Raw genomic sequence first — 16,516 nt, forward strand, 5'->3', positions numbered from 1 at the left:
AGATCCATCTATCAGGGGGCAAGTCTAGAAGATAAAAAGTTTAATTAGAATTAGCTGATGGATAGTTGCTAGGTGGATAGATAGAAAAGGTCCAGAATAGAGAAAGAGCATGTATATAGAATGTTCTACAACTTGGACTGACATTGCTTAGCAAAAGAAGTTCAAAACCACCTACTAGGTGGCTAAGTCTTATTATTTTCCTTATTTGGGAGATTGAGTAACAGGGACAAGATATCATGCAGTTTGAGGAGGTTATTAACCTTAGAGTCTCAGGAATTGCCAAAGATCAGTTTTGTTCGAGGATAAAGGTTTCTCTATAGAGAATTGTCAGTTAAAGCTATCTGAAATTTTTATATTTGCTCAAAATCTCTTAGAGGAGGCATCATTCTCTTAAAATCAATATAGCACATCCTATTGTTCAATAGCCAGATCTTTCGGTTTTTACACAATCCTGCAACTTGGCTTTTTGGTCTTAGACAACAGGTTAATCATTCTCTTCCTCTCGGTGGAACACTATGAGGCAATCATTTGCCTTCAGATGGGGAAAGCCTAATCTAGGTCTGGTTGGAAGGGAGATTAACTCTGAGATAAGCAAAAGACTTTAGGTTTTCTTTTTTGTTTGAGTTTTTTTTTAGATAGAATTTCCTTATCTTGCTCAGGCTTCAAGTTCAACTGGCCCCTCACCAGCTATTCCCACTGTGGTTAGTATGGATCTGCTCCGTTTCTGGCCTAGGCATGCCCCTCCTTATGCTCCCTAACCACTTAGCCAGAAGACCTGACCTCAGGTGCTTACTAGCTGGGCAGCTAGATGATACAGTGGATCAAACCTATTGGAAGGGCTCAAGTTCAAATGTGATCTCAATCACTAATTAGCTGTGTGAGCCTGTGCAAGTCACTGTAATTGCCTCAGTTTCTTCATCTTTCAAATGAGCAGAAGGAAATGACAAACCATTCTAATATCTTTTTGTATTTTTTCCTTTTTGTAAGGCAATGGGGTTAAGTGACTTGCCCAAGGTCACAAAGCTAGGTTAGTTAGTAAATGTCTGAGATTGGATTTGAACTCAGATCCTCCTGACTCCAGGGCCAGCGATCTATCCACTGTGCCACCTGGCTGCCCCCCCACTCTAATATTTTTCCAAGAAATCTCCAAATGGGGGTCACGAAAAATCACACACAACTAAAATGATTGAATAATTACAACTTACTAGCTACATGATCTTTGTCTTAACCTTTCTCTGTCTCAGTTTTCTTAACTGTAAAATGAAGATCAAATTAGCACCTACCTCCTCTGGGGTTGTTATGAAGATAAAGTGAGTTAATGTTTGTAAATGTAATGTTTGTAAAGCAACTTACCTGTTCCCTTTCCTTTTTCCCATGAAAACAATACAAATATCAGTAATAAATAAAAATGACAAATAAATGTTAATTATTTTATTTTGTAAATAAAATATTATATTCTTAAAATATTTTATTTAATATTATTAAGAACCTCAGAGATTATAAAAAAAGTGTTTTTCATATTTATGAACTATACTATTACAGTTCATAAAAGTTTCTCAGGGCTTATTTCCTCCAGGACTTGGCAGCTCTTTGATTCCATCACATTCTGCCTGAGAGCAAGAAACCAAGAACAACATCTTTTGTAAGGAAGAGGTGGTGGAAATTAAGTGATCCAATCTAATCATTCAGATTAGAAGGTGTCCAGTTCATCAGAACTAACACCTGGCTTATTTTGTTCTGTGATTGCAAATGACAAAGGTACAGGTTCTCCATGTGGACCTGTGAACCTTAGCATCTTGTGGAGGGGATCTTCAGGAACTACTCACAAAGACTGCCTAAAAGTTTTTTGGAAGGCATTTTAGACTGTCAGTCCCCCTCATCCCCAAAGAGGCAGCAAAGGGATGCTATTGAGCAGTGAAGACAGAGGTGTGATGTAAGGAGTGCTGGCCCAGGCTCAAGTTTCCAAAGAATGTCTGGCCCTGCCTTTTCTTACTCCCACCTTTTATTCAATATGAATTGATAGAATTAATGCCTCCTTTATCCCTAGGCAGAGCTTTAGGGTGCATTAGAAAGGAAAGAAATATTTATTTCTTAAGAACCTACATGTGCCAAGCACTTTAGAGACCATCTTATTTGATCTTCGAAACAACTCTAGGAGGTAAGGATTATTATGACGCCTGCTTTACAGAGGAGGAAACTGAGGTACAGGGTACAGTAACTTGTCTTTGAGACTGGATTTTAATTTAGGCCTTCTTGACTACAGGCCTAGAACTCTTTCCCTTAGACTTCCTAACTACCTTCATAGAGGTATAAGGTATTGTCTTTACCCTTATGGAGCCTACAGGATTCTAAATAAAGAGTCCACAGACCATAGAGAGATTTCAGGGAGTTCATGAAAAAAAAAATATTTATTTCGATATATTCTATCTCCTTTGTATCCTATTTGTTTTATTTTTATAACTTTAAAAATATTTGTCTGGGAAGGGAATCTCTGTTCTTCACCAGACTATCAAAGAGATCCATGCTCCAATAAAAAGAGTGAGTTTCTGACTAGAGAAACTACTTGAAGAGGATTCTAGTCTCCTTGCAATCAAAATTGAATGGAAGAAGAAAGATTTCAATCTTATCTTTGACATTTAATTAGGTTTGTGATGAGGACAGCTAGATGGCATTGGAGTGAGGAAGACTCATCTTCATGAGTTCAAATCTAGCCTCAGACACTTAGGAGCTGTGTGACCCAAGTCACTCAATCCTGTTTGCCTCAGTTTTCTCTCTGAAAAATGAATTGGAGAAGGAGAAGACAAAACCCACACCAATATCTCTGCCAATAAACCCCCCCGAATGAGATCACTAAGAGTCAGATATGACCTAACAGCACTATGATTTTCACTTCTTAAACTCTCTGGCTTCAGTTTTCTCATTTGCAAAATGGGAACACTAATGTTTGTAGGCTTCACCGAGTTGCTGTGTGGGTCAAATGAGATAATGTGTATAAATTATTTTGAGAACTTTAAAGTCAAATGTAAGAATTATTATCATGTCCCAAACATGCCCCATATTTTTATCTTCTCCTCGGTACTTTCTCTTGGGTCTCCTAGGAGAATCAAATTGACATGATCTCTCTACTCTTCTGAATTCCCTTATCTCTTTGGTTATATCTTTTTTAATGTTCTTATCACAACTTTCATTGTATTATGATATCTATATAAATCTCCTAGATTATAAGCTTTTTTGAGGACTGAGACTATATCTTATGAATCTATAGATTCACTACACAGTGATTTGCCGCCTTTTAGAAGGGCAAAAATGAATACACTATTTAAGTTTAATTTATATTATTAACATTTTCTCCATCATTTTCTGAAGTCTAGAAAAATAATAAAACAAATAAGGCAAGTCCAGTGTGATGTACCTGAAAACTCCCACTGAAAATTGAACAATCAGCTCTCTTTAGCCAGTATAAACTGACTCAAGCACACTATTGCTCCTCATAGCAAATACAAGATATCCCATAAATATTTTTGAAACAATTACAAAACAGTTAAAAACAGTCCATTTTATTTGTCTGAACTTAGCAATGAATATTTTGAAAGTGTATAGAAGTTGAAGGACCTATCCAGTTTAGGAGTTCTTACCCTGGGATTCATGGACAGATTTCAGGAGAGTCTGTGAACTTGGTTGTGGGATGGAAGGAATTGTATCTTTATTTTCATGAATACTGAAATTTAGCATTCACTTTGATTATTTAAAAATATAACTTTGAGAAAGGTTCCATAGTCTATATCAGGTCACTGAAATGATCCATAACCCAAAAGGGGTGAAAAGTCCCCTGCACTAGTCTGACACTCTCATTTTACAATGCATAATGGAATTTGGAGTTATCGTAAGCCCGAAGAAGCTCAGTGATTTGCTTTAACCATAGCTAATTAGTGATAAAGTTAATACCGGAACTCTCACAGTAACATCAAACACAATAGCTGTCACCTGATGGGGGGGGGCAGCTAGATGCAAAAATACCATTCAAAACTTCAATCTTTATTTACAAAACATATTAATACCAATATCCCATCTCACTCCACCCTAGTGGCTTTGCTGTGCTGAAATGACCTATTCCCTTGTTTAGCAAAATCTTATCCGTACCATCAAGGCCAGGCTCAAAAGACACTTTTTTTTTTGCAAGGCAGTGGGGTTTAGTGACTTTCTGAAGGTCACACAGCTAGGTGCTTATTCTGTGTCTGAGGCTGGATTTGAACTCAGGTCCTCCTGACTCCAGGGCTGGTACTCTATCATTGTGCCACCTAGCTGCCCCTAAAAGTCACTTCTTTTGAGAAACCTCACAAATGTGTTCAGTAATTCAAGTCAATGAACAATTAAAGGTGCTACTAGACTAGTAGTCACTAGACTTAGCCCAATAGAACCTTGCCTTGCATGTGGCAGGCCTGGTATCCTCTATTAGAGGATACCAAAAAGACTAAGAAATAGACCCTGCCCTTGAGGAATTTGGAAGTGAAAGAGGGGAGACTGACATTTATAGAACATTTTAAATTGTGCCTTATTTGAGCATCACATTCATATTAAGTATTTCCTTGCTAATTATTGTTGTTTCAGATCTGTGATTTCACAGGTGTTGAAAACTTCCTTGCTCTGATACCTCTTTTGTTCAGTCATGTTCAATTCTTCCTAACCCCATTTTGGGATTTTCTTGGTAAAGATACTGAGTGTTTTACCACTTCCTTCTCCAACTCATTTTACAGATGAGGAAACTGAGGCAAACAAGGTGAAGTGACTTGCCCAGGGTCACCCACATAGCAAGTATCTGAGAACAGATTTGAATTCAAAAGAGGAGTCTTCTTGACTCCAGATGGAGTTCTCTATTCACTGTACTACTTAACTGCTGCCTTTACCAATAATTTGTGGTTTTAGAATTTCCTGGGAGCATTGAGATAACAAATGCTTCCCTTAAGTCATTTGGATATTAGGTTCTCAGATTTGAATTCCATTAGTCCTGACTCTGAGGCCAACTCTCTAGACATTCATCTTACTATCTTTTCCTATAAATACAACATGTTACCACCTTAAGTTTACAGATGTGGAAACTGCCCACAGGCATTTAACTAGTAAGTGGGATACAATAATTAATAAGTGAGAGTCAAGGGCTGAGGGAAGGAGTGACAGAAATAGGTGAGAGGGATGTCTGTGGAAGAGATAGAAGTTCATATAGATTTACTATATCATTAATAATAATAATAATAATAACAAACCAGACTAATTTATTCCTTCCAACTACAAGTAAATAAGGCTTTTCTCAGTCCTGCGGCCTGCAAAGACAGAAAAGAATACTGCCCCAAATTCATCTGGTAAGGGTATGATTGTAGTTAAGACAAATTATGAAGAACAAGTCAAGAAGCTGCTAGAATTAAAGGAAAACTCAAGAAATTTAAAGCAAGTTAGTTTAGAAATGGTCCCAGAAACCAACAAGATGATTTTCTTACCATTTTGTCAAATTTAACACATTTTGGAAGCAAACTACCATTAAAATTTTGTAGTTTCATGCAAATCATTTAAACACTTTCTTTTTTCTTCATTTGTTTTACCTCATTTTCATGCGAATTTGACACTATTATTTTATTTATTTTTCCAATTATATGCAAAGATAGCTTTCAACATTCATCTTTTTTTTCAAATTTGCAAACATTTTTCTATCTTCCTACCTTTCCTCTCCCCTCCCCATGGCAGTGAGCATTCTGATATAGGTTATACATATATACTTGTGTTTAACATATTTTCATGTTAGAAACAACACTTTTTTTTTAACAAGGCAGTGGGGTTAAGTGACTTACCTGAGGTCACACAGCTAGGTAATTATTATGTGTCTGAGACCGGATTTGAATTCAGGTACTCCTGACTCCAGGGCCGGTGCACTATCCACTGTGCCACCTAGTTGCCCTACTTAACACATTTTAAAAACAAACTGGGAATAAAACAAAATCAAGTCAAAAAGCATTTAAGTGCTTCTGATGTGCCAAAGTGCTAAAAATGCAAATACAAGCTAAAAAATCAATCCTTGGGGCAGCTAGGTGTTACAGTGGATAGAGCATTGGCCCTGGAGTCAGGAGGACCCAAGTTCAAATCCAACCCCAAACACTTAATAATTATCTCACTGTGGGATTTTGGGCAAATCATTTAAACTTGCAAAAACTACCAAAAAAAAAGCAATCCTTGCTCTAAGAGAGCTTACCTTCTAATGAAGGAAAGCACATAAAATGGAAAAGTTTTATAATCCTGTTTCTTTTTTCCTCATTTGTATTTGTTTATTATAAAAATATAAAAAAATATGTTTATTATAAAAAATATAAAAAAATAGAAAAAAAATAGAAAAAAAATCAAAGAAGCCTGCCTTTAAAAAATTGTGATAATAGGGGCGGCTAGGTGGCACAGTGAATAGAGCACCGGCCTTGGAGTCAGGAGTATCTGGGTTCAGGTCCAACCTCAGACACTTAATTACCTAGCTGTGTGGCCTTGGGCAAGCCACTTAACAACATTGCCTTGAAAAAAAATCTAAAAAAATTGTGATAATAGCAAGCATTTATGCAAGTTTACAAAACACTTTATGTACATCATTTCACTTGAGCCTCACAACAACCCAGTGAGATTTTGAAAGCATTATTATCTATAGGTACAACCACTTTTGTCTTCATTATTTTATAGATAAAGAAACTGAGGTGGTAAGAATTGAAATTATTTACCACAATCACATTGGTATCAAAGATAAGATTTGAACATTGGTCTTTCTGACTCCAAATCATTGTTGTATAGTGCCTTTGCCACACTGTCTAATTGGGCAGGCTGAATGAATATTTGAAATGATGACATAATATTATGTCCATTCCCTCTCCCATAATAACTGTTGTAAGGAGTAATACATGTGATCCTAACTCTTTTTTTGTCTTATTGCTAACAGAGAATAGAAGGCTCCCTTGATGCAACTTAGAAAACCAATTACAGCTGTGGATCCCCTGATGTTCCAAGAAGATGAACAGTATTTTCCAAGTATCCCAAGGGCACTGTAGAACTTACTCATGAATCTGATGGTCTCCTCTTACAAAAAGTGATTTTCCAAGGCCAAGACATCATTTCTCAAACCCATCCTTCTGTATATTTGAGTGTGTGTGTGTGTGTGTGCATGTGTTGTGAGTGTGTGTGTTATTGATGTGGTAACAAAGATTCTAGAAAAAGGAAAGTGCTGCTAGAAATTCTGGGTTCCTCTTCCATTTCACAATTAAGCCCTCTCCAGAGGAGTTGGGTCCTATTGTCACTGCTTCCCAGATCTGGGAAACACAGATAGAAATAGTAGGTTCATTGTTCATGGTCCATTGGGGGTCTTTTGAAACTTGAATATTTTGTCTTGTACAGAGAACTTTACAAAGTGTCTACATAAAAATTGGCATTTCTAATTTTATGGTAAACTGCCTGTTCTAGGTAAGGGTCCTAAAATTTGAGGGTCCATTTTTCACATATTCCTTCTTATCCTTCAAAGAGACTATTTTTTTGTGCACACTTTGTCTCTCCTGAAATACATGATGTAGATCAGATGTAGATCTTTGTGATATGGCCAGGTGGAGCAAAAAAAAAAATGTCATGTTATTTGGAAATGGAGAGTGACTCTTTGGGAATAGGATGGTATGGAGACAAGGCTCTTACAGAACAGGGCAAACATATAGCATTTAAAAAGTAAACTGAATGAAGCGCAAACACTCTTAAGCATGTTTCTTTATTCCTTTTCTTTTTTTTCCTTTCATTTCAATGAAGGCTGGAAGACAGAAGCCATAATAGAGGCAGCCTCCAGCAAGTATTTTTCTTTTAGCAAATTTAAATTTCATACTAATCTTTTTCTTTAATTTATTCTTTGCTACAGAAATTCTTGCTTACATCATCAAATTATTTCATATTGTGTGGGCAGGTGCCCTTCTTCTAGTTTTGCTCTGGAGTTCCATCCACATATCTAACTAGAGCTACTTCCCTCTCCTGGGGGGGGGCTATCAGTTGGGGGGTAGAGATGGGGAGAAGAGTGTTTCAATAAATAAACTTGAACTTTCCTTCTGATTTATGAAATGGTCTCTTTATTACCTATGAGGTAATCAATACAAAGAATAAACCCATCAAACATTGATGGGTTACTATCTGCATCACTCCTGGGAGTATGTATTCTAATGAGATCAGATCCTATTGGTGGTATTACTCAGAGTTGCTCTTTCAGAAACTTCAGATGGACCTCTCTGCTGGGTTCTTGAAGTTCCCAGGTCTCCAGAGGCTCCTGGATGAGCAAAAAACTTCAACCTGAAACTGAAAAATGATGATGAGATGGTGGGAAAGACCTATGCCGCTGCTTGTTGAAGCTACTCTGAATGTGAATTTGGGTTTAAAAAAGGAGTCATTTAAATCTGTCAGATTAGAGTTGACTCATGGTTAATGATGGTGATAATAACAATAGTAGTTAGCGTTAGTATAATAGATACTATTTTAAATATTTTCTACCTGGAAAGATTCACATGAACTGATGCAAAGTGAAGTGAACAGAACCAAGAGAATGTTGCACATAGTAACAGCAATATTGTGTGATGAAGAATTGTGAATGACTGCGCTATTCTCAGCAAAAAAAGGATCCAAGACAATCCCAAAGGACTCATGATGAAGCAAACTATCTTCCTCTAGAGAAAGAATATAGCTATTTTTCACTTTCTCTTATTCTTTTTCTTTTATTCAAGTCTTTTTATGTAAAATGACTAATTTGAAAATGTTTTACATGATTATACATGTAAAAAACCATATTTCCATACTTGCCATGTTTCAAAAATACATACATATATATATATATATATATATATATATATATATATATATATATATATATATATATATACAGAGGAAAAAATAAAGGAAATGGGGAAAAAAGAGCATAAATAAATAAGTGAATATTTTCTCAACTGACTCTCCCAATAGTCTTGGATGGTAGGTATTATTATTATTATTATTATTATTATTATTATCATCACATTTTACAGATGAGGAAACCAAGGGAAAAGAAGGTTAAGTGACTTACCTAAGGTTACACAGATTGTAAGTGTTAGAAGTTGGATTTAAACTCAGGAATTAATTGGCTTCAGACTTTGTATTCTACGTCTATACTACTAGCTGCCCAAATCTGTTTTTTTGGCAATGGGCCCATAAATGTATTTTATAAAACATTTTCATAACTCTATTTCTTTTTTTTTCTTTTTAGTTTTTTTTTTTTTTTTGCAAGGCAATGGGGTTAAGTGGCTTGCCCAAGGCCAGGTAATTATCAAGTGTCTGAGGTTGGATTTGAACTCAGGTACTCCTGAGTCCAGGGCCAGTGCTCTATCCACTGCACCACCTAGCTGCTCCAGATAACTATTTCAATAAGATTGATTTTCTTTTGAATCCTGTGTGCTTTATACATTTGAAACCATTATTATGAGAGGGGGGTCTATACTATTGTTTTTTTAGTCATGTCTGATTCTGTCATCCCAATTTTGGTTTTTCTTGGCAAAGATCTTAGAGTGGATTGCTATTTCCTTCTCCAACTCCTTTTATGTATGAGGAAATTGAGGTAAACATGGCTAAGTGCCTCACCCAGGGTCACACAGCTAGTAAGTTTCTAAGACCAGATTTAAAATCAGGAAGATGAGTCTTCCAACCCACCACTCTATCCACTGTGCTTCCTAGCTGCTCCATGAGATAGGGTCCTCTAGGCTTCACCAAATATCAAAGGGGTCCAGGACAAAGGGAACAGCTACCTTCCCATTAACTTCTTCCAATTCTCTTATTCACACAAAGATTTGTTAGAAATCTCACAGGGACTACTGCTGCTGTCAAGGATACCCACTTTGTCAGACACTAGTGGAGGCAAGTTAAAGAAATAGTTAGAAATTATATTAGGTCTTCAATCTCTATCAATCACTGGGACTTTTTGTTAGTTGAGAGGCCAGACTCCTCCACTGTCTTATCAAGCTGTTCAATTAAATTCAACAAACATTAATAAATCAAGGAATAGTATTTATTAAGTGACTACTAGGTGGCAGACATTGTACTGGACATTGAAGATACAATTGCTGAGATGTATAAAAAGAGAAGCATAGTTTCTGAGTAGATAATTAATAAAAGGGATCAATAAAACTCTCAAATGCCAAAGACCCCTCATGGAACCCACTCAACAGTTTATATGCCATTGGAAGAGTAGCTGTTCCTGAGAGTAGTAATTGACACTGATTGGTTAATAATTAATGAAAATAATGAATATTATAATGAGAGGTGCATTTATTCTAATGAACTGGGGGATGTGACTCTGATCTCTTAGTCTTGGACAAAGAGACTTTATCTCTTATCCAGACTATCCCATACATAGGACAATCTAGCAATCTAGAGGGTTCCAACTTTACCCAAGCTGTCTGAATAGAACACAATGGGCCAGAATTCACCTTAGATTAAATTCTTTGTAAACTTCTCTAGTTGGGTGGAGTCTCTCTTTCAGGACAGGAAGTACCTCTACTCCCACCCCAACCCTGGGGTTTGAGTAATCTTATCCATCAATGATGTCCTTCAGAGACTGACCAATCTATGGACTTCTGAAAAAAAATCTGGTCCTAATTCAATAAATGATTATTAATATGAGATAAATAATCATTTTTCTCAATACAAAGAACAAAGAAATCTATACTCACGAGAAGCTTACAAGTTCATTTTTGAACAAGTTCACAAATAATTCAATAGCAAGTCAGTAAAATTTATTGTGTCTACTATGTGGAGGACACTCTACTAATCTTTGGAGATACAAAGAAAGGCCAAAAATAAAATAGTCCTGGTCCTTTAGGAGTTCACCTTCTAATGAGGAAAATAAAAATGATGGTGCATCAGACTATAAGAATCCCATCTGCAAAGCTTCCCATGTCTGTGTAAATTTGCTTCAAGGCACGATGGAAAACTTTTCTCTATATTTCAGAGCAAACATAGCCATGACATGGTTGTTTTCTGTCTTCTAACTAACTAGTAAAGAGAAGGCTTTGATTGCCTTCTAAACCAAAACTGGATGTACTTACAAAAGACACTTCAGAAAGATTTTCCTGGAATGAAGAGGATGAACTAACTGCTGTGTATTTGAAACCTCTTTTTCCCTCCCTCCTCTTCCCCATCTCTACCCTAGCAATTTATCCCACCGGTGTTTGTGGTTTGTGTTTTGTCTGTGTGTGTGTGTTTGTGTGTTTGTGTGTGTGTGTGTGCATGTGTGTGTGTGTTTGTGTGTAAAGAAATGTGATATGAAAATGAGGAAGAGTGAGTTTTTGGGAAAAGGCCTCAATTAGGTGGGGGGTGGGGAGTAAGGGAGAGGCATGAGGGTGATCTATGAGGTAAGATCCTCAGATGACAAGGGTACTGTTAAGGGCTTGAGGAGAGATGAGAAGGCTTGGAGAATGAGACGGGGTCTTCATTGGTACAATGATTCCACACCCCCACACTTCACATGGTTGTCTGATGAGAGGGAATTTAGAGCAAGAATTAAAGAGAAAAGACATTTTTCTTCATTCCTGTCTCTAGAAAGAAAACATAGTAGTAGAAGGAAAAGGGGGGGGGGGAGAGAGAGAGAGAGAGAGAGAGAGAGAGAGAGAGAGAGAGAGAGAAATGGAAGGAGGGAGAGAGGAAGGAAGGAGAGAAACAAAGAAAGAAGGGAAAGAGGAAGAGAGAGAAGGAAGGGAAAGAAGTCATGTATAAATTATGATTATTCTATTTATTAATTAAATTTTTATTTCACACAAGGAATTGCTTTTTCTTACAATAACAGAGATCCTCATTATCTAAATATTTATAATCCCCAGACCCTGAGCAGATTAAATTGTGTTTTATCCTGGATTTTGTCCTGTCCTTGATTGCCTTGGTGTGGGATTCCCAATGAAGAAACTCAAGGCAAATCAGCAACTGTTATACTCATAATCTTAGTAGAGATTTTTCTGAGCCACTCAAAGATTAAATGTCTTGAAATGTAACAACTGGCCCAGAACTGCGGCTAGTATCAGAGGATCTGGGGCATTCACCCTCTTCATGTCAAGAGGCTCCTATCTTTAGACTTAAATACATGGGTGTGATTCAAGCCAGAGAGGAACCTGACCCTTAAGAAGTTCAAGCTAGAATCCTCTAGTTCTTTACAACTCTTCAAAATCTCTTTGGAAAATTATTTATCTTTGAAAGTTGGATCATGTCTGGGGGGGGGGAGTTGTTATTTGTCCTTCATTTTTAAAGAGGACAATGACTTCATGGAGTGTTGTCTTAACTTGTGAGTGAATTGAATTTAAGTGAGGTAGAATTGTACAAAGTTATCAATCTTTCTCTTCCAGAGTCTTCAAAGTCCAGTAGCAATGACCCAGGATACAATGAAAACCTTGACTTTTTCCATGTCTCACCAAACTCTGCCTCAGTTGCCTTCATGGCCATTGGAACAAATTATTCTCATCCACTCATTTGAATGGGGGCAGTGTTCACATGCTTAGGGTAGACACCCCTCCAACTCCTCTCCTTCCCTCTGCCCCCCACAATTCACCAACAGATTTGAAATCTCTCAGCTACTCTCATTTTTGTTTAGTCCTTAGCCAAGACAATTTTACCAGAGTGTGGCTGCTGCACATGTTACTCCACCAGTGAGTGTTGAGTATCAGTAGACACCAAAGCTGGATAAGCAGAGCTGGAAAGGGGGCAGCTAGGTGGTTCAGTGGATAGAGCACCAGCCCTGGAGTCAGGAGTACCTGAGTTCAAATCTGTCCTCAGACACTTAATAATTACCTAGCTGTGTGGCCTTGGGCAAGCCACTTAACCCCATTGCCTTGCAAAAAAAAAAAAAAACTAACTAAAAAAAAAAACTAAAGCAGAGCTAGAAAGGGCTCAGCAAGTTCTCATACCAGTTAGTCTTCCTTGAACACCAGAAAGGAGTAGAATGGTAATCAATGCACAATGTATGTCAGATAATAGAACAATAGTTTATTTCCTCTACACAAAAGAAATGCTTAGCAAAGACTCACAAACAATTTTAGTAAAATCTCAAGAGATAGTAACTTATAATTATGTTAGACTCTTCCAGAAGTTTGAAACTTAGAACATTAATCATTAAATCCACATATTTCATGAAACTACTGAATTGGATCTGTATTGTTTAAATAATTCTTCTGCCAAGCCAGAACAATGTTTGACCTTATCTTTCTGATCTGTCATCTTCAAGAAGTGCTGTAGTAATGTGGAACATTGCACACATTTTCAGAATTTTTTCATTTCTTGATTAGTTTTGCTGATTGTTTTTATTCCTTTTTCTTTTTCTTTGAAAAATATTTTGTTACATAACAGAGCAGCTCTCTGGGAGAACTTGGGAAAAGGGATATAGGGTTAAATGAAGGTGATGTAAAAATAAATGACAAGAATAAAAATTAATTTAAAAAAAATGAAAATATCCAGTAGTAACTTTAGGTGAGTTCCTTCCTCAAGTAATAGCTAGCATTGACTGAGGGACTCAGAAGCTCCACTTTTGCCTCCCCCATGGGTCATTCGTATTTCAAAGAACTCTGTGGTTTCATATTGTTGTTTTCCAACCATTCAGTTCAAATTCATGCTCATTGTAACCATGACACTATCTATCCATTTCATCTTGTCATCCCTTTTTTTTTTACTTTCAATCTTTCTCAACATCAGGGTTTTCCCCGATGAATCTTTTCTTCCTGCTGTGTGCCAAAATATTAATTTTTTTACCTTCTCATGAACAGTTTAATTTATTTAAGTATTGATTGATTTGATCTCCTAACTGTCCAAAGAAATCTCAAAATCTTTTTTTTTTGGTGGGCAAAGGGGTTGTGATTTATCCAAGGTCACATAGCTAGTAAATATCAAGTGTCTGAGACTGGATTTGAACTCAGGTCCTCATGACTCCAGGACCTGTACTCTATCCACTGTACCATTTAGCTGCCTCTCAAAAGTCTTTTCTAACATATAATTTAACAATTTGACTTAACTTTCTTATAGTCATACTCTCACAGTCATACAACATTATTAGAAAAAGAAAATAACTTTGCTCATTCAGATCTTTGTCAGTAATGTGATATCTCTGCTTGTCCAGATTTGCCATAGTTTTCCTTCCAAGGAGCAAGTATCTTTTCATTTCCATGGCTGCTATCATTATCTGCAGTGATCTTTGAGCCCAAGAATATAGCATCTGCCATCGCTTCCATTTTTTTCTTCCTCTGTTTGTCAGGAAGTGATGGGTCCAGTTGCCAAGCTTTTTTTTTTTTTGATGCAAAACTACAATCTAACTTGTCTCCTCTTTCATCTTCATCAAGAGGTTTCATGATTCCTCTTCAATTTCTGCCATCAGAGTGGCATCATCTGCATATCTAAGATTGTTGATATTTCCCCCTGCAACTTTAATTTTATCTTTTGATTCATCCAAACTGTAATTTTACATGATGTACATTGCATTTAAGTTAAATAAAGTAATAATATACAACCTTGTCCATGTTTGATTTGACTTATTTCTTCTTGGTCTGCAATCAGGTTCCTCAGATTCTCAATATTATTAAGATCTTTCTTGTATAGTTCTTCTGTGAATTCTTGCTACCTCTTTTTAATCTTTTCTCTTTCTGTTAATTTCTTTCTATTTTTGTCTTTTATCATATCAAAAATTTCCTCATCAAGTAATGTGATCTAGTATTTCCATCTCTTTTAGGACTTGCCAAATTTGTTGCAGTGCTTACAATCAAGTGTAGTTTAGTGTAGTCAATTAAACAAAAATAGATATTTATTCTGAAACTCCCTTCTTTTCTCCACAATTCAATGAATGCTGGCAATTTGGTCTCTAGTTCCTCTACTTCTTCAAAATCAGCCTGCTCTTCTCGTAATTCTTAGTTTGTATACTGCAATACTAAGTTCACATATTGTTGAAGCCTAGATTGCAGAATCTTAAGAATTTGATTTCAAATGCTTGCCAGCATTTGAAAGAGCACAATTTTTCAATTGTTTTGAAAATTCTTTGGCATTGCCTTTTTTTTTTAGGTTTTTGCTAGTTAATAGGGTTAAGTGGCTTGCCCAAGGCCACACAACTAGGTAATTATTAAATGTCTGAGACCAGATTTGAACCCAGGTACTCCTGACTCCAGGGCCAGTGCTTTATCCACTGTGCCACCTAGCCGCCCCTACAAAGCATACTATTTTGCTGTATTATTTCTTTTTTTCTTTTTTTTTCCCAAGGCAAATGGGGTTAAGTGGCTTGCCCAAGGCCCCACAGCTAGGCAATTATTAAGTGTCTGAGACCGGATTTGAACCCAGGTACTCCTGACTCCAGGGCTGGTGCTTTATCCACTGTGCCACTTAGCCACCCCAAGCATTGCCTTTCTTTAGGACTGGAACATAAACTATTATTTTCCAATCCAGTGTCCACTGAAATTTCTTCTTAAAAAATTTTATTAATTTATTTTATTTTTAATTTATGAAATAAAACAAGCATTTCCATAATGTAGTATAATTTTTTTAAAAAGATGTTTGCACATGAAACTGCAAATGTCTTATGTAAAATTTGTAAATATTTAATAAATAAGCATATAATAAAATATAAATATATAATGTGTATCTTATATTTATACATAATACTTAGTTGTATCTCATGGTAGCCTGGGGCGGGGACAGAAGAAAGAAAAAAAGGAAAAAAAGAAATTTATATGATAACTTTATTATACATTTAAAAAGAATTACAAGTTGTACATAATACACATATAAATAATCATCCTATTCGTACTTCTATTTACCTATTTATCATTTCTTTTTCTGGATGCAAATAGCATCTTCCTTCATATATCCTTTGTAATTAATTTGTGTACTTATAATAGTCAAAGTAACAGTAACTCAAAGTTACTAAGTTACTTAAAACAATATTGATATTACTATATATAATGTTCTCTTGGTCCTGCTCATTATTTTGTGCAATTTTATTCATTTTTTTTTAAATCAACAAGTTCATTATTTCCACACAGTAGTATTCCATCACAATCTTTCACCACAAATTGTTCAACCATTCCCCATTTGGAGGGCTTCCCTGCAATTTCTGCAAAACTACTACAAAGAGATAATGGTTCTAAATATTTTAGAACATTTAGGTTCTTTTCCTTTTCCACTAATCATCTTTGAAATATTGCTGAGTCAAAGGAAGCTTGATAACTCTTTGGATATAATTCTAGATTGTTCTCCAAAGTGGTTGGAGCAGTTCATAGTTCCACCAACAATAAATTATTGAAATTTTCAAGTTTCCTGGCCTATTGAGTGTAACACTTTAACAGTATCTTATTTTAAGATTTTTAAATAGCTCAGCTGGAATTCCATCATCTCCACTAGAAAGGTTAGTTTGCAAGGCTTCCTATGATCAACTTAACTTCATTCTCCATGTCTGGCTCTAGATCAGTAACCACAGTATTGAGGTTATGGA

General features: G+C 36.2%; 1 protein-coding gene across 6 annotated transcripts in view; it reads left to right on the forward strand.

The window, feature by feature from the left end:
- Positions 1-8,078, forward strand: part of PECAM1 (platelet and endothelial cell adhesion molecule 1) — a 124,672-nt gene extending 116,594 nt beyond the window's left edge. For all 6 annotated transcript variants that reach the window (XM_074224779.1, XM_074224778.1, XM_074224777.1 and 3 more), the window contains one exon: positions 6,962-8,078. In XM_074224779.1, coding sequence (XP_074080880.1) covers positions 6,962-6,991 — 30 coding nt within the window. In that variant the 3' untranslated portion in view covers positions 6,992-8,078. The remainder of the gene's footprint in view (positions 1-6,961) is intronic.
- The last annotated feature ends 8,438 nt before the right edge of the window (positions 8,079-16,516 follow it).

Source organism: Macrotis lagotis, chromosome 2, assembly GCF_037893015.1.
Source record: "Macrotis lagotis isolate mMagLag1 chromosome 2, bilby.v1.9.chrom.fasta, whole genome shotgun sequence".
NCBI lineage: Eukaryota > Metazoa > Chordata > Mammalia > Peramelemorphia > Peramelidae > Macrotis > Macrotis lagotis.